Raw genomic sequence first — 25214 nt, forward strand, 5'->3', positions numbered from 1 at the left:
CCACCATGACCACTTTAAATATTTTCAACAACAAGTATATACACTTTAATATATATGTTTTACTGTATGTGGAATCTTTTATTTCTTTTTAAAGAAAACCCAAAGAGGTAGCAAGTCAAAGCCTTCCTTACAATCAGAGGATGCGGAGGAGGCAGATGAGCTTTTAAGAATCCTGAGTACAGAACTTGAATTTCTTGATTTGGATCAAATGAGTCCTCAGGAAAAACAGATTAGTTCCCCTGCAAGGCAGCCCTCAGAAGAGCTTGAGGAGAAAGCCGACCAGATGCCCCAAGATGAACTGGGACGAGAAAGAGGGGAATTGGAGTCAGAAAACAGAGAGGAGGGACAAGAAAGGAGAGTATCCGACATCCAGTCCAAAACACGGATCTCCAGGCAGTCGCTGGTGTCCAGCACCACAGAGGACATTCTGTTTCAAAAGGATAAAAGTGCCCCGGTATATCCCTTGGTAAGCGTAATGCTTTTAAATCTCCCCCAGCGCTTTGAGAGTATTGTGCAATAGGGGAATTTTATGCATGTGGGGGGAAAATACCAGCAGAAGGATACTTTTTAAACTAATAATAGATGTGTCAATTTTTTTTTTTTTTGGACAGAGTCTCGCTCTGTCGCCCAGGCTGGAGTGCAGTGGCATGATCTTCGCTCACTGCAGCCTCCACCTCCCAGGTTCAAGCGATTCTTGTGCCTCAGTCTCCCAAGTAGCTGGGATTAGGGGCATGAGCCACCATGCCTGGCTAATTTTTGTATTTTCAGTAAAGGTGGGGTCTCAGCATGTTCGCCAGGTTGGTCTTGAACTCTTGACCTCAGGTGATCCACCTGCCTTGGCCCTCCAAAGTGCTGGGATTACAGGCATGAGCCACCACTCCTGGCCTAGACTTGTGTCTTTTACAGTTCAGTTAAGAGCTCCGACTGGAACATGTGTGACTGAACATGAACTTGAGAGCTGCATGTGGGTTCAATGGTATTGCTCAGCAGGCAGGAAATTCCAGACATAGTTTGTCTGTTGCATGTGGTGCTATGGCACATGTGAGATTCAAACTCCATTCTGCACCTCTCCCCAGCTTCCTCCTCCCCCTTTCCTTCTTGCTTCCTCTCCCTCTTCTTCCCTTCCCCTCCGCTTTCATTTTTCTCTTATCCCCTCCTGTCCCCTCTCCTTTTCCTCTATCACATTATAAAATTCCTCCTTCATGCCACCAATTGCACCCCTTCCCCTTCTTGCTTCACCTCTTCTGCCTTGATATCTTTTTTAATTTTTTGATACTTTTTTTTATTATACTTTAATTTCTAGGATACATGTGCACAACGTACAGGTTTGTGACATAGGTATACATGTGCCATGTTGGTTTAGTGCACCCATTAACTCGTGATTTACATTAGGTGTTTCTCCTAATGCTATCCATCCCCCTGCCTCCTAGCCCATGACAGGCCCCGCCCTGTGTCCAAGTGTTCTCATTGTTCAACTCCCACCTATGAGTGAGAACATGTGGTGTTTGGTTTTCTGTCCTTGTGATAGTTTACTCAGAAAGATGGTTTCCAGCTTCATCCATGTCCCTGCAAAGGACATGAACTCATCCGTTTTAGTGGCTGCATAGTATTCCCTGGTGTTTTTGTGCCACATCTTCTTAATCCAGTCTATCATTGATGGATATTTGGGTTGGTTCCAAGTCTTTGCCATTGTGAATAGTGCTGTAATAAACATACGAGTGTGTGTGTCTTTATACTAGCATGATTTATAATCCTTTGGGTATATACCCAGTAATGGGATCACTGGGTCAAATGGTATTTCTAGTTCTAGATCCTTGAGGAATCGCCACACTGTCTTTCACAATGGTTGGTTGAACTAGTTTACACTCCCATCAACAGTGTAAAAGTGTTCCTGTTTCTCCACATCCTCTCCAGCACCTGTTGTTTCCTGACTTTTTAATGATCGCCATTCTAACTGGTGTGAGATGGTATCTCACTGTGGTTTTGATTTGCATTTCTCTGATGACCAGTGATGATGAGCATGTTTTCATGTGTTTGTTGGCTGCATAAATGTCTTCTTTTGAGTAGTTTCTGTTCATATTATTTGCTCACTTTTTGATGGGGTTGTTTTTTTCTTGTTAATTTGTTTGAGTTCTTTGTAGATTCTGGATATTAGCCCTTTGTCAGATGAGTAGATTGCAAAAATTTTCTCCCATTCTGTAGGTTGCCCGTTCACTCTGATGGTAGTTTCTTTTGCTGTGCAGAAGCTTTTTAGTTTAACTAGATCCCATTTGTCTATTTTGGCTTTTGTTGCCATTGCTTTTGGTGTTTTAGTCATGAAGTCCTTGCCCATGCCTATGTCCTGAATGGTATTGCCTAGGTTTTCTTCTAGGTTTTTTATGGTTTCAGGTCTAACATTTAAGTCTTTAATCCATCTTGAATTAATTTTTGTCTAAGGTGTAAGGAAGGGATCCAGTTTCAGCTTTCTACAAATGGCTAACCAGTTTTCTCAGCACCATTTATTAAATAGGGAATCCTTTCCCCATTTCTTGTTTTTGTCTGGTTTGTCTAAGATCAGATGGTTGTAGATGTGTGGTGTTATTTCTGAGGCCTCTGTTCTGTTCCACTGAACTATATCTCTGTTTTGGTATCAGTACCATGCTGTTTTGGTTACTGTAGCCTTGTAGTGTAGTTTGAGGTCAGGTAGGATCATGCCTCCAGCTTTGTGCTTTTTGCTTAGGATTGTCTTGGCAATGAGGGCTCTTTTATGGTTCCATATGAACTTTAAAGTAGTTTTTTCCAATTCTGTGAAGAAAGTCATTGGTAGCTTGATGGGGATGGCATTGAATCTATAAAATACCTTGGGTAGTATGGCCATTTTGCCATATTGATTCTTCCTATCCGTGAGCATGGAATGATCTTCCATTTGTTTGTGTCCTCCTTTATTTTGTTGAGCAGTGGTTTGTAGTTCTCCTTGAAGATGTCCTTCACATCCCTTGTAAGTTAGATTCCTAGGTATTTTATTCTCTTTGTAGCAATTGTGAATGTGAGCTCACTCATGATTTTGCTCTCTGTTTGTCTGTTATTGGTGTATAGGAATGCTTGTGATTTTTGCACATTGATTTTGTATCCTGAGAATTTGTTCAAGTTGCTTATCAGCTTAAGGAGATTTTGGGCTGAGATGATGGGGTTTTCTAAATATACAATCATGTCATCTGCAAACAGGGACAATTTGACTTCCTCTTTTCCTAATTGAATACATTTTATTTCTTTCTCTTGCCTGATTGCCCTGGCTAGAGCTTCCAACACTGTGTTGAATAGGAGTGGTTGGAGAGGGCATCCCTGTCTTGTGCCTGTTTTCAAAGGGAATGCCTCCAGTTTTTGCCCATTCAGTATGATATTGGCTGTGGGTTTGTCGTAAACAGCTCTCATTATTTTGAGATATGTTCCATCAATACCTAGTTTATTGAGAATTTTTAGCATGAAGGGCTGTTGAATTTTGTTGAAGGCCTTTTCTGCATTGATTTGAGATAATCATGTGGTTTCTGTCATTGGTTCTGTTTATGTGATGGATTATGTTTATTGATTTGCGTATGGTGAACCAGCCTTGCATCCCAGGGATGAAGCCGACTTGATCGTGGTGGATAAGCTTTTTGATGTGCTGCTGGATTTGATTTGTCAGTATTTTATCGAGGATTTTTGCATTGATGTTCATCAGAGATATTGGTCTAAAATTCTGTTTTTATTTTGTTGTGTCTCTGCCAGCCTTTGATATCAGGATGATGCTGGCCTCCTAAAATGAGTTAAGGAGGATTCCCTCTTTTTCTATTGATTGGAATAGTTTCAGAAGGATTGGTACCAGCTCCTCTTTGTACCTCTGATAGAATTTGGCTGTGAATCCGTCTGGTCCTGGACTTTTTTTGGTTGATAGGCTATTGATTGTTGCCTCAATTTCAGAGCCTGTTATTGGTCTATTCAGAGATTCAACTTCTTCCTGGTTTAGTCTTGGGAGGGTGTATGTGTTCAGGAATTTATCCATTTCTTCTAGGTTTTCTAGTTTATTTGCATAGAGGTGTTTATAGCATTCTTTGATGGTACTTTGTATTTCTGTGTGATCGGTGGTGATATCCCTGTTGTCATTTTTTATTGCATCTATTTGATTCTTCTGTCTTTTCTTCTTTATTAGTCTTGCTAGTGTTCTATCAATTTTGTTGATCTTTTCCAAAAACCAGCTCTTGGATTCATTGATTTTTTTGAAAGGTTTTTTTTGTGTCTCTGTCTCCTTCAATTCTGCTCTGATCTTAGTTATTTCTTGCCTTCTACTAGCTTTTGAATTTGTTTGTTCTTGCTTCTCTAGTTCTTTTAATTGTGACCTTAGGGTGTCAATTTTAGATCTTTCCTGCTTCCTCTTGTGGTCATTTAGTGCTATAAATTTCCCTCTACACACTGCTTTAAATGTGTCCCAGAGATTCTGGTACGTTGTGTCTTTGTTCTTACTGCTTTGAAAGAACATCTTTATTTCTGCCTTCATTTCATTATTTACCCAGTAGTCATTCAGGAGCAGGTTGTTCAGTTTCCGTGTAGTTGTGCGGTATGGAGTGAGTTTCTTAATCCCGAGTTCTAATTCAATTGCACCATGGTCTGAGAGGCAGTTTTTTGTGATTTCTGTTCTTTTACATTTGCTGAGGAGTGCTTTACTTCCAACTATGTGGTCAATTTTGGAATAAGTGTGATATGGTGCTGAGGAGAATGTATATTCTGTTGATTTTGGGTGGAAAGTTCTATAGATGTCTATTAGGTCTCCTTGATGCAGAGCTGAGTTCAAGTCCTGCATATGGTTGTTAACCTTCTGTCTCATTGATCTGTCTAATATTGACAGTGGGGTGTTAAAGTCTCCCTTTATTATTGTGTGGGAGTCTAGGTCTCCCTGTAGGTCTCTAAGGACTTGCTTTATGAATCTGAGTGCTCCTGTATTGTTTGCATATATACGTAGGGTAGTTAGCGCCTCTTGTTGAATTGATCCCTTTACCATTATGAAATGCCCTTCTTTGTCCCTTTTGATCTTTGTTGGTTTAAAGTCTGTTTTATCAGAGACTAGGATCGCAATCCCTGTTCTTTTCTGCTTTCTGTTTGCTTGGCAGGTCTTCCTCCATCCCTTTATTTTGAGCCTATGTGTGTCTCTGCACTTGAGTTGGGTCTCCTGAATACAGCACACCGATGGGTCTTGACTCTATCCAATTTGCCAGTCTGTGTCTTTTACTTGGGGCATTTAGCCCATTTAAATTTAAGGTTAATATTGTTATGTGTGAATTTGATCCTGTCATTATGATGTTAGCTGGTTATTTTGCCCCTTAGTTGATGCAGTTTCTTCCTAGCATCGAAGGTCTTTACAATTTGTCATGTTTTTGCAGTGGGTGGTACCGGTTGTTCCTTTCCATGTTTAGTGCTTCCTTCAGGAGCTCTTGTAAGTCAAGGCAGGCCTGGTGGTGACCAAATCTCTCAGCATTTGCTTGTCTGTAAAGCATTTTATGTCTTCTTCACTTATGAAGCTTAGCTTGTTTGGCTGTATATGAAATTCTGAGTTGAAAATTCTTTTCTTTAATAATGTCGAATACAAGCCAGAAGACTCTCTTCTGACTTGTAGAGACTCTGTTGAGAGATCCACTGTTAATCTGATATGCTTCCCTTTGTGGGTAACTTGACCTGTCTCTCTGGCTGCCCTTAACACTTTTTTCTTCATTTCAACCTTGGTGAATCTGAGAATTATGTGTCTTGGGGTTGCTCTTCTCGAGGAGTACCTTTGTGGTGGTCTCTGTCTTTCCTGAATTTGAATGTTGGCCTGCCTTGCTAGGTTGGGGACGTTCTCCTGGATAATATTCTGAAGAGTGTTTTCCAACTTGGTTCCATTTTCCGCGTCACTTTCAGGTACACCCATCAAACATAGATTTGGTCTTTTCACATAGTCCCATGTTTCTTGGAGGTTTTGTTCCTTTGGTTTTACTCTTTTTTCTCTAAACCTCTCTTCTCACTTTATTTCATTAAGTTGACCTTCAATTACTGATACCCTTTCTTCCACTTGATGGAATCTGCTATTGAAGCTTGTGCGTGCGTCAGGTAGTTCTCATGCCATGGTTTTCAGCTCCATCAGGTCATTTAAGGTCTTCTCTACACTGTTTATTCTAGTTAGCCATTCGTCTTATCTTTTTTCAAGGTTTTTAGCTTCCTCGCAATGGGTTCGAACATCCTTCTTTATCTTCGAGAAGTTTGTTATTACCAACCTTCTGAGGGCTGCTTCTGTCATCTCATCAAAGTCATTCTCCATCCAGCTTTGTTCTGTTGCTGGGTAGGAGCTGCGGTCCTTTGGAGGAGAAGAGGCACTCTGGTTTTTAGAATTTTCAGGTTTTCTGCTCTGGTTTCTCCCCATCTTTGTGGTTTTATCTACCTTTGGTCTTTGACTTTGGTGACCTACAGATGGGGTTGTGGTGTGTATGTCCTTATTTTTGATGTTGATGCTATTCCTTTCTGTTTGTTAGTTTTCCTTCTAACAGTCAGGTCCCTGAGCTGCAGGTCTGTTGGAGTTTACTGGAGGTCCACTCCAGATGCTGTTTGGCTAGTTGTCACTAGCGACGGCTGCAGAACAGCAAATATTGCAGAACAGCAAATATTGTCGCCTGATCTTTCCTCTGCAAGCTTCATCCCAGAGGGGCACCCGCCTGTATGAGGTGTTAGTCAGCCCCTACTGGGAAGTGACTCCCAGATAGGCTACACGGGGTCCAGGGACCCACTGAGGAGGCAGTCTGTCTGTTCTCCCAGCTCAGACACTGTGCTGGGAGAACCACTGCTCTCTTCCCAGCTGTCAGACAGGGAGGTTTAAGTCTGCAGAAGTTTCTGCTGCCTTTTGTTCAGCTATGTCCTGTCTCCAGAGATGGAGTCTAGAGGCAGTAGGCCTTGCTGAGCTTTGGTGGGCTCCGCCCAGTTTGAGCTTCTCTGGCTTCTTTGTTTACCTACCCAAGCCTCAGCTATGGCAGACGCCACTTTCTCTGCCAGGCTGCTGCCTAGAAGGTCGATCTCAGACTGCTGCACTAGCAGTGAGCAAGGCTCCGTGGGTGTGGGACCCACCGAGTCAGGCGCAGGATATAATCTCCTGGTGTGCCATTTGCTAAGACCTTTGGGAAAGCACAGTATTTGGGTGGGAGTGTCCCGTTTTTCCAGGTACCTTCTGTCACGGCTTCCCTTGGCTAGGAAAGGGAAATCTCCCAACCCCTTGCGCTTCCCAGGTAAGGCAATGCCCTGACCTGCTTCAGATTGCCCTCTGTTGGCTGCACCCACTTTCCAACCAGTCCCAGTGAGATGAACCAGGTAACTCAGTTGTAAATGCAGAAATCCCCTGTCTTCTGCGTCTGTCACATTCGGAGCTGCAGACAAGAGCTGTTCCTATTTGGGCATCTTGGAATGGAATCTTTTTTTTCTCTGTCAATTATCTGGTCCATTCTGATTTTCCATTTAGGAATAGCTTGTGAAAAGCATATTGTTTGGTCCTCTAAATCTGTAATTGTGTGTAGAAACAGATGATTTCTAAGTAATAGGAGTTTGGGAAATCTTTCTCATCATCTTTGTTTCTTAATCGACCTAAGTCTCTCTGTCAGTCTTCCAAGTGGCATATGGATTGTGAAACTCATTTAGACATATATCATGTGACCTTCAGAACCAGGAGAAGCATCAAGAAAATCGCTAAAGGAAATGCGATGAGCTTGAGGGCTTTTTCCTTTTACTGACTTAAAGATGAGATGCAGCTAACAATAAGATGGGAATACAGTAGAAAGGAAGCAATGACTAAGAAGAGATACAAATATGTATCTGGCGGGCATGGTGGCAAATACCTATAGTCTCAGCTACTAGGGAGCATGAGGCAGGAGGATGGCTTGAGCCCAGGAGTTCTGGGCCATAGGGTGCTATGCTGATCATGTGTTCACACTAAGTTCGGCATCAATATGGTGACCTCCTGGGAGTGGTGCACCACCAGATAGGCTAAGGAAGGGTGAACCAACCCAGGTGAGAAATGGAGCAGGTCATAAGTAATTTCCGTGCTGATCAGTAGTGGGATCGCGCCTGTGAACAGCTACTGCATTCCAACCTGGGCAACATAGTGAGACCTCATCTTTTACTAAAAAAAAAAAAAAGAAAAAAAGGAAAAGAAAAGGGAAAAAAAAGGTGTCCCACCCTGAGAGCTGCAGCAAATATTCCTGGCCAATGAATCTGTTTATTGTACTTTCATATTTTCAGGTTTATCTGTTTAACTCAAACTGTTGGAACTTACAATACCATCATGACCACCTTAAATATTTTTCAACAACAAGTATATACACTTTTATATATGTATTTTACTGTATGTAGAATCATGATCTTTTATTTTTTTTTTTTAAAGAAAATCCAAAGAGGTAGGAAGTCAAAGCCTTCCTTACAATCAGAGGATGCAGAGGATACAGATGAGCTTTTAAGAATCCTGAGTACAGAACTTGAATTTCTTGATTTGGATCAAATGAGTCCTGAGGAAAAACAGATTAGTTCCCCCGCAAGGCAGCCCTTGGTAGAGCTTGAGGAGAAAACTGACCGGATGACACAAGATGAAGTGGGACGAGAAAGAAGGGACTTAAAGCCAGAAAACAGAGAGGAGGGACAAGAAATTAGAGTATCCGACATCCAGTCCAAAGCAGGGATCTCCAGGCAGTCACTGGTGTCCAGGACCCCAGAGGACATTCTGTTTCAAAAGGATAAAAGCGACCCAGTGTATCCCTTGGTAAGTGTAATGCTTTTAAATCTCCCCCAGCGCTTTGAGAGTATTGTGCAATAGGGGAATTTTATGCATGTGGGGGGAAAGATACCAGCAGAAGGATACTTTTTAAACTAATAATAGACTTGTATCTTTTTTACTTTTTGGATGGAGTCTCGCTCTGTTGCCCAGGCTAGAGCGCAGTGGTACGATCTTGGCTCACTGCAGCCTCCACCTCCCAGGTTCAAGCGATTTTTGTGCGTCAGTTTCTGGAGTAGCTGGGATTAGGCGCATGAGCCACCATGCCTGGCTAATTTTTGTATTTTTAGTAGAGATGGGGTCTCGCCATGTTGGCCAGGTTGGTTTTGAACACCTGACCTCAGGTAATCCACCTGCCTTGGCCTCCCAAAGTGCTAGGATTACAGGCATGTGCCACCACTCCTGGCCTAGACTTGTGTCTTTTAAAGTTCAGTTAATAGCTCTGACTGGAATATCTGTGACTGAACATGAACTTGAGAGCTGCATGTGGGTTCAGTGGTATTGCTCAGCAGGCAGGAAATTCCAGACATAGTTTGTCTGTTGCATAGGGTGCTATGTCACATGTGAGATTCAAACTCCATTCCGCGCCTCTTCCCAGCTTCCTCCTCCCCCTTTCCTTCTCGCTTCCTCTCCCTCTTCTTAGCCTCCCCTCCCCTTTCCTTTTTCTCTCCTCCCCTCCTGTCCCCTCTCCTTTTCCTCTCTCACATTATAAAATTCCTCCTTCAAGCCACCAATTCCACCCCTTCCCCTTCTTGCCTCACCTCTTCTGCCTTCATATCTTTTTTGTTTTTTAATTAATTAATTTTTTTATTATACTTTAAGTTCTAGGATACATGTGCACAACGTACAGGTTTGTGACATAGGTATATATGTGCCATGCTGGTTTGCTGCATCCATTAACTCGTCATTTACATTAGGTGTTTCTCCTAATGCTGTCCCTCCCGCCCCCACCCCATGATAGGCCCCGGTGTGTGACGTTCACCGCCCTGTGTCCAAGTGTTCTCATTGTTCAGTTCCCACCTATGAGTGAGAACATGTGGTGTTTGGTTTTCTGTCCTTGTGATAGTTTACTCAGAAAGATGGTTCCCAGCTTCATCCATGTCCCTGCAAAGGACATGAACTCATCCGTTTTAATGGCTGCATAGTATTCCCTGGTGTTTATGTGCCACATCTTCTTAATCCAGTCTATCATTGATGGATATTTGGGTTGGTTCCAAGTCTTTGCCATTGTGAATAGTGCTGTAATAAACATACGAGTGTGTGTGTCTTTATACTAGCATGATTTATAATCCTTTGGGTATATACCCAGTAATGGGATCACTGGGTCAAATGGTATTTCTAGTTCTAGATCCTTGAGGAATCGCCACACTGTCTTTCACAATGGTTGAACTAGTTTACACTCCCACCAACAGTGTAAAAGTGTTCCTGTTTCTCCACATCCTCTCCAGCACCTGTTGTTTCCTGACTTTTTAATGATCGCCATTCTAACTGGTGTGAGATGGTATCTCACTGTGGTTTTGATTTGCATTTCTCTGATGACCAGTGATGATGAGCATGTTTTCATGTGTTTGTTGGCTGCATAAATGTCTTCTTTTGAGCAGTTTCTGTTCATATCCTTTGCTCACTTTTTGATGGGGTTGTTTGTGTTTTTCTCATAAATTTGTTTAAGTTCTTTGTAGACTCTGGATATTAATCCTTTGTCAGATGGGTAGATTGCACAAATTTTCTCCCATTCTGTAGGTTGCCCATTCACTCTGATGGTAGTTTCTTTTGCTGTGCAGAAGCTCTTTAGTTTAATTAGATCCCATTTGTCTATTTTGGCTTTTGTTGCCATTGCTTTTGGTGTTTTAGTCATGAAGTCCTTGCCGATGCCTATGTCCTGAATGGTATTGCCTAGGTTTTCTTCTAGGTTTTTTATGGTTTCAGGTCTAACATTTAAGTCTTTAATCCATCTTGAATTAATTTTTGTCTAAGGTGTAAGGAAGGGATCCAGTTTCAGCTTTCTGCATATGGCTAACCAGTTTTCCCAGCACCATTTATTAAATAGGGAATCCTTTCCCCATTTCTTGTTTTTGTCAGGTTTGTCAAAGATCAGATAGTTGTAGATGTGTGGTGTTATTTCTGAGGCCTCTGTTCTGTTCCATTGGTCTATATCTCTGTTTTGGTATCAGTACCATGCTGTTTTGGTTACTGTAGCCTTGTAGTGTAGTTTGAGGTCAGGTAGGATCATGCCTCCAGCTTTGTGCTTTTTGCTTAGGATTGTCTTGGCAATGAGGGCTCTTTTATGGTTCCATATGAACTTTAAAGTAGTTTTTTCCGAGTCTGTGAAGAAAGTCATTGGTAGCTTGATGGGGATGGCATTGAATCTATAAAATACCTTGGGTAGTATGGCCATTTTGCCATATTGATTCTTCCTATCCGTGAGCATGGAATGATCTTCCATTTGTTTGTGTCCTTTATTTTGTTGAGCAGTGGTTTGTAGTTCTCCTTGAAGATGTCCTTCACATCCCTTGTAAGTTAGATTCCTAGGTATTTTATTCTCTTTGTAGCAATTGTGAATGGGAGTTCACTCATGATTTTACTCTCTGTTCGTCCGTTATTGGTGTATAGGAATGCTTGTGATTTTTGCACATTGATTTTGTATCCTGAGAATTTGTTCAAGTTGCTTATCAGCTTAAGGAGATTTTGGGCTGAGATGATGGGGTTTTCTAAATATACAATCATGTCATCTGCAAACAGGGACAATTTGACTTCCTCTTTTCCTAATTGAATACACTTTATTTCTTTCTCTTGCCTGATTGCCCTGGACAGAGCTTCCAACACTATGTTGAATAGGAGTGGTGAGAGAGGGCATTGCTGTCTTGTGCCTGTTTTCAAAGGGAATGCCTCCAGTTTTTGCCCATTCAGTATGATATTGGCTGTGGGTTTGTCATAAACAGCTCTCATTATTTTGAGATATGTTCCATCAATACCTAGTTTATTGAGAATTTTTAGCATGAAAGGCTGTTGAATTTTGTTGAAGGCCTTTTCTGCATTGATTTGAGATAATCATGTGGTTTCTGTCATTGGTTCTGTTTATGTGATGGATTATGTTTATTGATTTGCGTATGGTGAACCAGCCTTGCATCCCAGGGATGAAGCCGACTTGATCGTGGTGGATAAGCTTTTTGATGAGCTGCTGGTTTTGATTTGTCAGTATTTTATCGAGGATTTTTGCATTGATGTTCATCAGAGATATTGGTCTAAAATTCTGTTTTTATTTTGTTGTGTCTCTGCCAGCCTTTGATATCAGGATGATGCTGGCCTCCTAAAATGAGTCAGGGAGGATTCCCTCTTTTTCTATTGATTGGAATAGTTTCAGAAGGATTGGTACCAGCTCCTCTTTGTACCTCTGGTAAAATTTGGCTGTGAATCTGTCTGGTCCTGGACTTTTTTTGGTTGATAGGCTATTGATTGTTGCCTCAATTTCAGAGCCTGTTATTGGTCTATTCAGAGATTCAACTTCTTCCTGGTTTAGTCTTGGGAGGGGGTATGTGTTCAGGAATTTATCCATTTCTTCTAGGTTTTCTAGTTTATTTGCATAGAGGTGTTTATAGCATTCTTTGATGGTAGTTTGTATTTCTGTGTGATTGGTGGTGATATCCCCTTTGTCATTTTTTATTGCATCTATTTGATTCTTCTGTCTTTTCTTCTTTATTAGTCTTGCTAGTGTTCTATCAATTTTGTTGATCTTTTCCAAAAACCAGCTCTTGGATTCATTGATTTTTTTGAAAGGTTTTTTTTGTGTCTCTGTCTCCTTCAATTCTGCTCTGATCTTAGTTATTTCTTGCCTTCTGCTAGCTTTTGAATTTGTTTGTTCTTGCTTCTCTAGTTCTTTTAATTGTGACCTTATGGTGTTGATTTTAGATCTTTCCTGCTTTCTCTTGTGGTCATTTAGTGCTATAAATTTCCCTCTACACACTGCTTTAAATGTGTCCCAGAGATTCTGGTACGTTGTGTCTTTGTTCTTACTGCTTTGAAAGAACATCTTTATTTCTGCCTTCATTTCATTATTTACCCAGTAGTCATTCAGGAGCAGGTTGTTCAGTTTCCGTGTAGTTGTGCGGTATGGAGTGAGTTTCTTAATCCCGAGTTCTAATTCAATTGCACCATGGTCTGAGAGACAGTTTTTTGTGATTTCTGTTCTTTTACATTTGCTGAGGAGTGCTTTACTTCCAACTATGTGGTCAATTTTGGAATAAGTGCGATATGGTGCTGAGGAGAATGTATATTCTGTTGATTTTGGGTGGAAAGTTCTATAGATGTCTATTAGGTCTCCTTGATGCAGAGCTGAGTTCAAGTCCTGCATATGGTTGTTAACCTTCTGTCTCATTGATCTGTCTAATATTGACAGTGGGGTGTTAAAGTCTCCCTTTATTATTGTGTGGGAGTCTAGGTCTCCCTGTAGGTCTCTAAGGACTTGCTTTATGAATCTGAGTGCTCCTGTATTGTTTGCATATATACGTAGGGTAGTTAGCGCCTCTTGTTGAATTGATCCCTTTACCATTATGAAATGCCCTTCTTTGTCCCTTTTGATCTTTGTTGGTTTAAAGTCTGTTTTATCAGAGACTAGGATCGCAATCCCTGTTCTTTTCTGCTTTCTGTTTGCTTGGCAGGTCTTCCTCCATCCCTTTATTTTGAGCCTATGTGTGTCTCTGCACTTGAGTTGGGTCTCCTGAATACAGCACACCGATGGGTCTTGACTCTATCCAATTTGCCAGTCTGTGTCTTTTACTTGGGGCATTTAGCCCATTTAAATTTAAGGTTAATATTGTTATGTGTGAATTTGATCCTGTCATTATGATGTTAGCTGGTTATTTTGCCCCTTAGTTGATGCAGTTTCTTCCTAGCATCGAAGGTCTTTACAATTTGTCATGTTTTTGCAGTGGGTGGTACCGGTTGTTCCTTTCCATGTTTAGTGCTTCCTTCAGGAGCTCTTGTAAGTCAAGGCAGGCCTGGTGGTGACCAAATCTCTCAGCATTTGCTTGTCTGTAAAGCATTTTATGTCTTCTTCACTTATGAAGCTTAGCTTGTTTGGCTGTATATGAAATCCTGAGCTGAAAATTCTTTTCTTTAATAATGTCGAATACAAGCCAGAAGACTCTCTTCTGACTTGTAGAGACTCTGTTGAGAGATCCACTGTTAATCTGATATGCTTCCCTTTGTGGGTAACTTGACCTGTCTCTCTGGCTGCCCTTAACACTTTTTTCTTCATTTCAACCTTGGTGAATCTGAGAATTATGTGTCTTGGGGTTGCTCTTCTCGAGGAGTACCTTTGTGGTGGTCTCTGTCTTTCCTGAATTTGAATGTTGGCCTGCCTTGCTAGGTTGGGGACGTTCTCCTGGATAATATTCTGAAGAGTGTTTTCCAACTTGGTTCCATTTTCCGCGTCACTTTCAGGTACACCCATCAAACATAGATTTGGTCTTTTCACATAGTCCCATGTTTCTTGGAGGTTTTGTTCCTTTGGTTTTACTCTTTTTTCTCTAAACTTCTCTTCTCACTTTATTTCATTAAGTTGACCTTCAATTACTGATACCCTTTCTTCCACTTGATGGAATCTGCTATTGAAGCTTGTACGTGCGTCAGGTAGTTCTTGTGCCATGGTTTTCAGCTCCATCAGGTCATTTAAGGTCTTCTCTACACTGTTTATTCTAGTTAGCCATTCATCTAATGTTTTTTCAAGGTTTTTAGCTTCGTCACGATGGGTTCGAACATCCTCCTTTATCTTCGAGAAGTTTGTTATTACCAACTTTCTGAAGGCTGCTTCTGTCATCTCATCAAAGTCATTATCCGTCCAGCTTTGTTCTGTTGCTGGGTAGGAGCTGCGGTCCGTTGGAGGAGAAGAGGCACTCTGGTTTTTAGAATTTTCAGGTTTTCTGCTCTGGTTTCTCCCCATCTTTGTGGTTTTATCTACCTTTGGTCTTTGACGTTGATGACCTACAGGTGGGATTTTGGTGTGTATGTCCTTATTGTTGATGTTGATGCTATTCCTTTCTGTTTGTTAGTTTTCCTTCTAACAGTCAGGTCCCTGAGCTGCAGGTCTGTTGGAGTTTACCGGAGGTCCACTCCAGATGCTGTTTGGCTAGGTATCACCAGCGAAGGCTGCAGAACAGCAAATATTGCAGAACAGCAAATATTGCTGCCTGATCTTTCCTCTGGAAGCTTCGTCCCAGAGGGGCACCCACCTGTATGAGGTGTCAGTTGGCCCCTACTGGGAGGGGTCTTCCAGATAGGCTACACGGGGATCAGGGACCCGCTGAGGAGGCAGTCTGTTCATTCTTTGAGTTCAAACACCGTGCTGTGAAAACCACTGTTGTCTTCAGAGCTGTCAGACTGGGATGTTTAAGTCTGTAGAAGTTTCTGTTGCCTTTTGTTCTGCTATACCCTGTCCCCAGAGATGGAATCTAGAGACAGTACGCCTTGCTGAGCTTTGGTGGGCTCCACAGAGTTTGAGCTTCCTTGGCTTCTGTGTTTACCTACCCAAATCTCAGCAATGATAGACGCCCCTTTCCCTGCCAGTGTGCTTCCTGGCACGTTGATCTCAGACTGCTGCACTAGCATTGAGCAAGGCTCCGTGGGCGTGGGACCCGCCCAGCCAGGTGCAGGATATAATCTCCTGGTGTGCTGTTTGCTAAGACTGTTGAAAAAGCACAGTATTTGTGTGGGAGAGTCCTGTTTTTCCAGGTACCATCTGTCACAGCTTCCCTTGGCTAGGAAAGGGAAATCTCCCGACCTCTTGAGCTTCCGTGGTGAGACGATGTCCTGCCCTACTTCTATTCGCCCTCCATGGGCTGCACCTACTTTCCAACCAGCCCCAGTGAGATGAACCAGGTACCTCAGTTGGAAATGCAGAACTCCCCCATGTTGTGCATCTATCACGCTAGGAGCTGCAGAGTGGAGCAGTTCCTATTCAGGCATCTTGGAAAGGAATCTGTTTTTTCTCTATCAATTATCTAGTCCATTCTGTTTTTCCACTTAGGAATAGCTTATGAAAGCATACTGTTTGGTTCTGTAAATCTCTAATTGTGTGTAGTAACAGATGATTTCTAAGTAATAGGAGTTTAGGAAAACTTTCTCATAATCTTTGTTTCTTAATTGACCTAAGTCTCTCTGTCAGTCTTCCAAGTGGTATATGGATTGTGAAACTCATTTAGCCGTATATCATGTGACCTTCAGAACCAGGAGAAGCATCAAGAAAATTGCTAAAGGAAATGCGATGAGCTTGAGGGCTTTTTCCTTTTACTGACATAAAGATGAGATGCAGCTAACAATAAGATGGGAATACAGTAGAAAGGAAGCAATGACTAAGAAGAGATATAAAAATGTATCTGGCGGACATGGTGGCAAACACTTGTAGTCTCAGCTACTCGGGAGCCTGAGGCAGGAGGATTGCTTGAGCCCAGGAGTTCGGAGCCGTAGTGTGCTATGCCGATCAGGTGTTCACACTAAGTTCGGCATGAATATGGTGACCTCCTGGGAGCAGGGCACCACCACATTGGCTAAGGAAGGGTGAACTGGCCCAGGTCGGAAATGGAGCAGGTCATAAGTAACTCCTGTGCTGATCAGTAGTGCCATCGCACCTGTGAACAGCTTCTGCATTCCAGCCTGGGCAACATAGTGAGACCTCATCTCTTACTAAAAAAAAAAAGGAAAAGAAAAAAAAAGTGTCAAGCCCTGAGAGATGCAGCAAATATTCCTGGCCAATGAATCTGTTTATTGTGCTTTCATGTTTTTGGGTTTATCTGTTTAACTCAAACTGTTGGAACTTGCAATTCCATTGTAACCACTTTAAATATTTTTCAACAACAAGCGTATACACTTTAATATATGTATTTTACTGTATGTGGCATCATTATCTTTTATTTCTTTTTAAAGAAAACCCAAAGAGATAGCAAGTCAGAGCCTTCCTTACAATCAGAGGATGCACAAACAGATGAGCTTTTAACAGTCCTGAGCACAGAACTTGAATTTCTTGATTTGGATCAAATCAGTCCTGAGAAACAACAGGTTAGTTCTCCTGCAAGGCAGCCCTTGGAAGAGCTTGAGGAGAAAACCGACCAGATGCCCCAAGATGAACTGGGACAAGAAAGAGGGGACTTGGAGTCAGAAAAGAGGGAGGAGGGACAAGAAAGGAGAGTATCAGACATCCAGTCCAAAGCAGGGATCTCCAGGCAGTCACTGGTGTCCAACACCACAGAGGACATTCTGTTTCAAAAGGGAAATCTCCCGACCCCTTGAGCTTCCATGGTGAGACGATGTCCTGCCCTACGTCGGTTCACCCTCCTTGGGCTGCAGCTACTTTCCCAACGAGTCCCAGTGAGATGAACCAGGTACCTCTGTTGGAAATGCAGAAATCCCCCATCTTGTGCATCTATCACGCTAGGAGCTGCAGACTGGAGCAGTTCCTATTCGGGCATCTTGGAAAGGAATCTGTTTTTTCTCTATCAATTATCTGGTCCATTCTGTTTTTCCACTTAGGAATAGCTTATGAAATCATGCTGTTTGGTTCTGTAAATCTTTAATTGTGTGTAGTAACAGATGATTTCATTGTGGTTTTGGTTTGCATTTCTCTGATGACCAGTGATGATGAGCATTTTTTCATATGTTTGTTGGCTGCATAAATGTCTTCTTTTGAGCAGCATCTGTTCATATCCTTTGCCCAGTTTTTGATGGGGTTGTTTGTTTTTTTCTTGTAAATTTGTTTAAGTTCTTTGTTTAATATCTCTGGATATTAGCCCTTTGTCAGATGGGTAGATTGCACAAATTTTCTCCCATTCTGTAGGTTGCCCATTCACTCTGATGGTAGTTTCTTTTGCTGTGCAGAAGCTCTTTAGTTTAATTAGATCCCATTTGTCTATTTTTTTGGCTTTTGTTGCCATTGCTTTTGGTGTTTTAGTCATGAAGTCCTTGCCGATGCCTATGTCCTGAATGGTATTGCCTAGGTTTTCTTCTAGGGTTTTTATGGTTTCAGATCTAACATTTAAGTCTTTAATCCATCTTGAATTAATTTTTGTCTAAGGTGTAAGGAAGGGATCCAGTTTCAGCTTTCTACACATGGCTAACCAGTTTTCCCAGCACAATTTATTAAATAGGGAATCCTTTCCCCATTTCTGGTTTTTGTCAGGTTTGTCAAAGATCAGATAGTTGTAGATGTGTGGTGTTATTTCTGAGGACTCTTTTGTGTTGCTTTGGTCTGTATCTCTGTTTTGGTACCAGTACCATGCTGTTTTGGTTACTGTAGCCTTGTAGTGTAGTTTGAAGTCAGGTAGCGTGATGCCTCCAGCTTTGTGCTTTTTGCTTAGGATTGTCTTGGCAATGCAGGCTCATTTTTGGTTCCATATGAACTTTAAAGTAGTTTTTTTCCAAGTCTGTGAAGAAAGTCGTTGGTAGCTTGATGGGGATGGCATTTAATCTATAAAATACCTTGTGTAATATGGCCATTTTCACGATATTGATTCTTCCTATCTATGAGCATGGAATGTTCTTCCATTTGTTTGTATCCTGCTTTATTTCATTGAGCAGTGGTTTGTAGTTCTCCTTGAAGATGTCCTTTACATCCCTTGTAAGTTGGATTCCTAGGTATTTTATTCTTTTTGTAGCATTTGTGAATGGGAGTTCACTCATGATTTTGCTCTCTGTTTGTCTGTTATTAGTGTATAGGAATGCTTGTGATTTTTGCACATTGATTTTGTATCCTGAGACTTTGCTGAAGTTGCTTATCAGCTTAAGGAGATTTTGGGCTGAAACGATGGGGTTTTCTAAATATACAATCATGTCATCTGCAAACGGGGACAATTTGACTTCCTCTTTTACTAATCGAATACAATTTATTTCTTTCTCTTGCCTTATTGCCCTGGCCAGAGCTTCCAACACTATGTTGAATAGGAGTGGTGAGAGAGGGCATCCCTGTCTTGTGCCAGTTTCAAAGGGAATGCCTCCAGTTTTTGCCCATTCAGTATGATATTGGCTGTGGGTTTGTCATAAATAGCTCTTATTATTTTGAGATATGTTCCATCAAAACCTAGTTTATTGAGAGTTTTTAGCATGAAGGGCTGTTGAATTTTGTCGAAGGCCTTTTCTGCATCGATTTGAGATAATCATGTGGTTTCTGTCATTGGTTCTGTTTATGTGATGGATTATGTTTATTGATTTGCGTATGGTGAACCAGCCTTGCATCCCAGGGATGCAGCCGACTTGATCATGGTGGATAAGCTTTTTGATATGCTGCTGGATTCGGTTTGCCAGTATTTTATTGAGGATTTTCACATTGATATTCATCAGGGATATTGGTCTAAAATTCTGTTTTTATTTTGTTGTGTCTCTGCCAGGTTTTGGTATCAGGATGATGCTGGCCTCCTAAAATGAGTCAGAGAGGATTCCCTCTTTTTCTGTTGATTGGAATAGTTTCAGAAGGATTGGTACCAGCTCCTCTTTGTACCTCTGGTAGAATTTGGCTGTGAATTCGTCTGGTCCTGGACTTTTTTTGGTTGGTAGGGTATTGATTGTTGCCTCAATTTCAGAGCCTGTTATTGATCTATTCAGAGATTCAACTTCTTCCTGGTGTAGTCTTGGGAGGGTGTATGTGTTCAGGAATTTATCCGTTTCTTGTAGATTTTCTAGTTTATTTTTGTAAAAGTGTTTATAATATTCTCTGATGGTAGTTTGTATTTCTGGGTGATCAGTGGTGATATCCCCTTTATTGTTTTTTATTGCATGTATTTGATTCTTCTCTCTTTTCTTCTTTATTAGTCTTGCTAGCATTCTATCAATGTTGTTGATCTTTTCAAAAAACCAGCTCGTGGATTCATTGATTTTTTGAAAGGTTTCTTTTCTGTGTCTGTATCTCCTTCAGTTCTGCTGTGATCTTAGTTATTTCTTGCCTTCTGCTAGCTTTTGAATTTGTTTGTTCTTATTTCTCTAGTTCTTTTAACTGTGATGTTAGGGTGTCAATTTTAGATCTTTCCTGCTTTGTCTTGTGGGCATTTAGTGCTATAAATTTCCCTCACACCCTGCTTTAAATGTGTCCCAGAGATTCTGGTACATTGTGTCTTTTTTCTCATTGGTTTCAAAGAACATCTTTATTTTGGCCTTCGTTTTGTTATTTACCCGGTAGTCATTCAGGAGCAGGATGTTCAGTTTCCATGTAGTTGTGCGGTTTGGGGTGGGTTTCTTAATCCTGAGTTCTAATTTGATTGCACCGTAGTCTGAGAGACAGTTTTTTGTGATTTCTATTCTTTTACATTTGCTGAGGAGTGCTTTACTTCCAACTATGTGGTCAATTATGGAATAAGTGCGATGTGGTGCTGAGAAGAACGTATGTTCTGTTGATTTTGGGTGGAGAGTTCTGTAGATGTCTATTAGGTCTGCTTGGTGCAGAGCTGAGTTCAAGTCCTGGATATCCTTGTTAACCTGTCTCATTGATCTGTCTAATATTGACAGTGGGGTGTTAAAGTCTCCCATTATTATTGTGCGGGAGTCTAAGTCTCTTTGTAGGTCTCTAAGGACTTGCTTTATGAATCTGGGTGCTCCTGTATTGGGTGCATATATATGTAGGATAGTTAACTCTTCTTGTTGAATTGATCCCTTTACCATTATGTAATGCCCTTCTTTGTCCCTTTTGATCTTTGTTGGTGTAAAGCCTGTTTTATTAGAGACTAGGATTGCAACCCCTGTTCTTTTTTGCTTTCTGTTTGCTTGGTAGATCTTCCTCCATCCCTTTATTTTGAGCCTGTGTGTGTCTGCACGTGAGATGGGTCTCCTGAATACAGCACCCTGATGGGTCTTGATTCTTTATCCAAGTTGTCAGTATGTTTCTTTTAATTGGGGCATTTAGCCCATTTACATTTAAGGTTAATATTTTTACGTGTGAGTTTGATCCTGTCATTATGAGTTTAGCTGGTTATTTTGCCCATTAGTTGATGCAGTTTCTTTCTATCATTGATGGTCTTTACAATTTGTCAAGTTTTTGCAGTGGCTGGTACTGGTTGTTACTTTCCATGTTTAGTGCCTCCTTCAGGAGCTCTTGTAAGGCAGGCCTGGTGGTGACAAAATCAGCATTTGCTTGCCTGTAAAGGATTTTATTTCTCCTTCACTCATGAAGCTTAGTTTGGCTGTATATGAAATTCTGAGTTGAAAATTCTTTTCTTTAAGAATGTTGAATATTGGCCCCCACTCTCTTCTGGCTTGTAGAGTTTCTGTCGAGAGATCCACTGTTAGTCTGATGGGCTTCCCTTTGTGGGTAACTCGACCTTTCTCTCTGGCTGCCCTTAACACTTTTTCCTTCATTTCAACCTTGGTGAATCTGAGAATTATGTGTCTTGGGGTTGTTCTTCTCGAGGAGTAACTTTGTGGTGGTCTCTGTCTTTCCTGAACTTGAATGTTGGCCTGCCTCTGTTAGGTTGCAGACATTCTCCTGGATAATATCCTGAAGAGTGTTTTCCAACTTGGTTCCATTCTCCCCATCACTGTCAGGTACACCAATCAAACTTAGATTTGGTCTTTTCACATTGTCCTATATTTCTTGGAGGCTTTGTTCATTTCTTTTTACTCTGTTTTCTCTAAACTTCTCTTCTCACTTTATTTCATTAAGTTGAAATTCAATCACTGATACCCTTTCTTCTACTTGGTGGAATCTGTTATTGAAGCTTGTGCGTGCATCACATAGTTCTCATGCCATGGTTTTCAGCTCCATCAGGTCATTTAAGGTCTTCCCTACACTGTTTATTCTAGTTAGCCATTCATCTAATCATTTTTCAAGATATTTATCTTCCTTACAATGGGTTCAAACATCCTCCTTTAGCTCGGAGAAGTTTGCTATTACCGACCTTCTGAAGGCTACTTCTGTCAGCTCGTCAAAGTCATTCTCCATCCAGCTTTGTTCCGTTGCTGGCTAGGAGCTGCGATCCTTTGGAGGAGAAGAGGCACTCTGGTTTTTAGAATTTTCAGGTTTTCTGCTCTGGTTTCTCCCCATCTTTGTGGTTTTATCTACCTTTAGTCTTTGATGTTGGTGACCTACAAATGGGATTTTGGTGTGTATGTCCTTATTGTTGATGTTGATGCTATTCCTTTGTGTTTGTTAGTTTTCCTTCTAACAGTCAGGTCCCTGAGCTGCAGGTCTGTTGGAGTTTACCGGAGGTTCACTCCAGATGCTGTTTGCCTGGATATCACCAGCGAAGGCTGCAGAACAGCAAATATTGCAGAACAGCAAATATTGCTGCCTGATCCTTCCTTTGGAAGCTTCGTCCCAGAGGGGCACCCGCCTTTATGAGGTGTCAGTTGGCCCCTACTGGGAGATGTTTCCCAGATAGGCTACACGGAGGTCAGGGACCCACTGAGGAGGCCGTCTGTCCATTCTCCGAGCTCAAACACTGTGCTGGGAGAATCACTGCTCTCTTCAGAGCTGTCAGACAGGGAGGTTTAAGTCTGCAGAAGTTTCTGCTGCCTTTTCTTCAACTGTGCCCTGCCCCCAGAGATGGAGTCTAGAGGCAGTAGGCCTTACTGAGCTTTGGTGGGCTCTGCCCAGTTTGAGCTTCCCCGGCTTCTTTGTTTACCTACCCAAGCCTCAGCAGTGGCAGACGCCCCTTTCCCTGCCAGGCCGCTTCCTGGCAGGTCAATCTCAGACTGCTGTGCTAGCAGTGAGCAAGGCTCCATGGGCGTGGGACCTGCTGAGGCAGGCACAGGATATAATCTCCTGGTGTGCCGTTTGCCAAGACCATTGTAAAAGTGCAGTATTTGGGCGGGAGTGTCCCGTTTTTCCAGGTACTGTCTCTCACGGCTTCCGTTGGCTAGGAAAGGGAAATCCTCTGACCCCTTGCACTTCTCGGGAGAGGCGATGCCCCACCCTGTTTGGGCTCACCCTCTGTGTCTGCACCCACTGTCTAACCAGTCCCAATGAGGTGAACAAGGTACCTCAGTTGGAAATGCAGAAATCACCCATCTTCTGCGTTGATCATGCTTGGTGCTGCAGACCAGAGCTCTTCCTATTCGGCCGTCTTGGAACGGAAGCCCAATATATTTGTTAATATAACCACTCTCCACTGTTTCTTTTGAAACACACCTTTATGTTATGTTGCTTATTAAAGCACAGTTAAGTTTTGCCATATATATTTTTCCATATAAATTGCATAAATGCTCATCAAAAACTTAATATATGATGCCAAAGTGAAAAGCTGGCATCATTCATTAGGGCAGTTCTTCTACATTCATTAGGGCAGTTCTCCTACCTTTGCTAAGACATTGAATTATTTTACCTAAGTCACACTTTTAACATATCTGATTAATTTGCAGAATTTGTCTGATTCAGCATTATGGAATTGTATCATCTCTTTTGGTGCCACAAAATGCTAGGTAATGGCACTTTAGGTGCTTTGGATCAATCATTTACTCTTTTTTGGCTTTAGCCCAGTTATCAATAGACAGTGGGCTATAGTAGATTTTTATACTTCATATCCTCCAGCTATAGACTTTTATGGCTATTGAATGTGAAATTTGGGAAGCATGTCATTTTCAGAATTCCACACTAGCTCAGCAGTTTCACTCTGCTTTTTGTGTTGTGGCAGACTTGTATTTCAGTAAGCTTCTTCACCTTTTGATATCCCAGGATTCAAATGAAAAAAAAAAAAAAAAAAAAAAGACCAAAGTTAGTAGAGGAAAAGAATCGCTTAGTGCAGAAAAGGGAAAGCTTCCTTTCTGTTCCTAAAGCCCCACAGTGTCACATCCTCTCATTCTGGCTGTTTAATGTGAAATCCAAGTGGCAACAACAGAAGAAGACATGCTTTGTGTCTTTGTCTTCTTATTTGTGTGTTTGTGCCAGTCAAGTGAGGTAAAAATTCATAATACATAGTGAAGGGTGGTTGGGAATAAAAACACAAAGTTAAGAAGGGCCCTTGTTGAAATTTTGGAAAATTCTGTCTCATTCATTGAAACAGAAATGAAGCTGACTTTACAAAAATGTTGATGATAAAATTATAATAATTACAGTTATATGATAATAGTTCCAGATATGATAAAATTAAAGTAAGCACCAAATATTTTAATGACTATAATTATGATAATTAAACCGAGTCAAGTGATGAAATCAATAAAAACAGAAAAAAGTTATTTGCATTGAATAAAGCAATAACACTCATCCTTAACATCAAACTCTCACTCAAGGTTGAAGAAGAAATAGAGAAGCACAGAAGTAATAGCACAGAATTATCAGGAAACCTAACTCATGGTGCTGCTGCTGGCAATGATGATGAGGGACTAAATCAGCAGTTTCCTAGGAAGAAGAATAAAGGGCATGACAGGTAAGCCTATAGCAACATTTAACAGGAGACAATTGGCCAGGCTCAGTGGCTCACACCTGTAATCCCAGCACTTTGGGAGGCCAAGGCAGGTGAATCACCTGAGGTCAGGAGTTTGAGACCAGCCTGACCAACATGATGAAACCCTACCTCTACTAAAAATACAAAATTAGCCGGGTGTAGTGGTGCATGCCTGTAATCCCAGCTACTCAGGAGCCTGAGGCAGGAGAATTGCTTGAAACCGGGAGGCAGAGGTTGCGGTGAGCCGTGATCACGCCATTGCACTCCAGCCTGGGCAACAAGAGGAAAACTGTCTCAAAACAACAACAACAACAACAACAACAACAAAACAGGAGATAATTATATGCTATGAAATGAATCCGAATTTGGGTTAATATTCATGATGAACAAATTTTATACTTTTATGAGGATATTCAGCCTTCCTTGGTTATCAGAAAAATGTAAACTAATAATGAGATACCATGTTTTCCAATCATATTGATATTTCACTTAAAAAATAGCAAGTATTCACGAATGTGAAGATGGCATTTTCGTACACTGCTGTTAAATGAAATTAATGAATCATTTTTGCAGGGTAATTTGGTAGCGTGTATCAAAATTTCAAATATGTCACTTTTTTAACCTAACAACTTCACTTTTGGGACGTGATCCTACAGGAAAATATGACTTGTGTAAACACATACACATATGTGTTAAGAACATTTATTACATGTAGTATATAACATACAATAGGCTAATAGGTTAAATATATATATAATATTAAGTATATATGATATATTTATGTTAAGGATTTTTTATATATATATATGTTACATATATATTTATGTATAAGGATATTTATTATAGCATTGTAATATCAAAAAGTTGGAGATGGCCTGAATCCTTAGCAATAAAGAAATAGTACAGTTGTCATACCCAGAAAATAATGTAGTATGCAATCATTTTAATAAATGAAGTTGTTAGACCTGGACTGTACTGATTATTTCACAATTAAAGTCTATTTAAAGCCTTTAGTTTGATGACACATCTTAGGCCAGTTTTGTTGGAATTCTTGTAATATCTGCTGAGTTACAAAA

At 41.1% G+C, this 25214-nt stretch overlaps 1 protein-coding gene across 2 annotated transcripts in view; it reads left to right on the top strand.

Moving 5' to 3' along the window:
* LOC129017761 (coiled-coil domain-containing protein 144A-like) overlaps positions 1 to 25214 on the top strand; it is a 125980-nt gene that overhangs the window by 30845 nt on the left and 69921 nt on the right. Inside the window, exons 7-10 of one of the 2 annotated variants that reach the window (XM_054458492.2) lie at positions 95 to 466; positions 8405 to 8776; positions 16706 to 16837; positions 23984 to 24120. In XM_054458492.2, the coding sequence (XP_054314467.1) occupies positions 95 to 466; positions 8405 to 8776; positions 16706 to 16837; positions 23984 to 24120 (1013 nt within the window). The remainder of the gene's footprint in view (positions 1 to 94; positions 467 to 8404; positions 8777 to 16705; positions 16838 to 23983; positions 24121 to 25214) is intronic. The other variant, XM_054458493.2, reaches the window with a different exon arrangement.

The sequence above is a fragment of the Pongo pygmaeus genome, chromosome 19, assembly GCF_028885625.2.
Source record: "Pongo pygmaeus isolate AG05252 chromosome 19, NHGRI_mPonPyg2-v2.0_pri, whole genome shotgun sequence".
Lineage (NCBI taxonomy): Eukaryota > Metazoa > Chordata > Mammalia > Primates > Hominidae > Pongo > Pongo pygmaeus.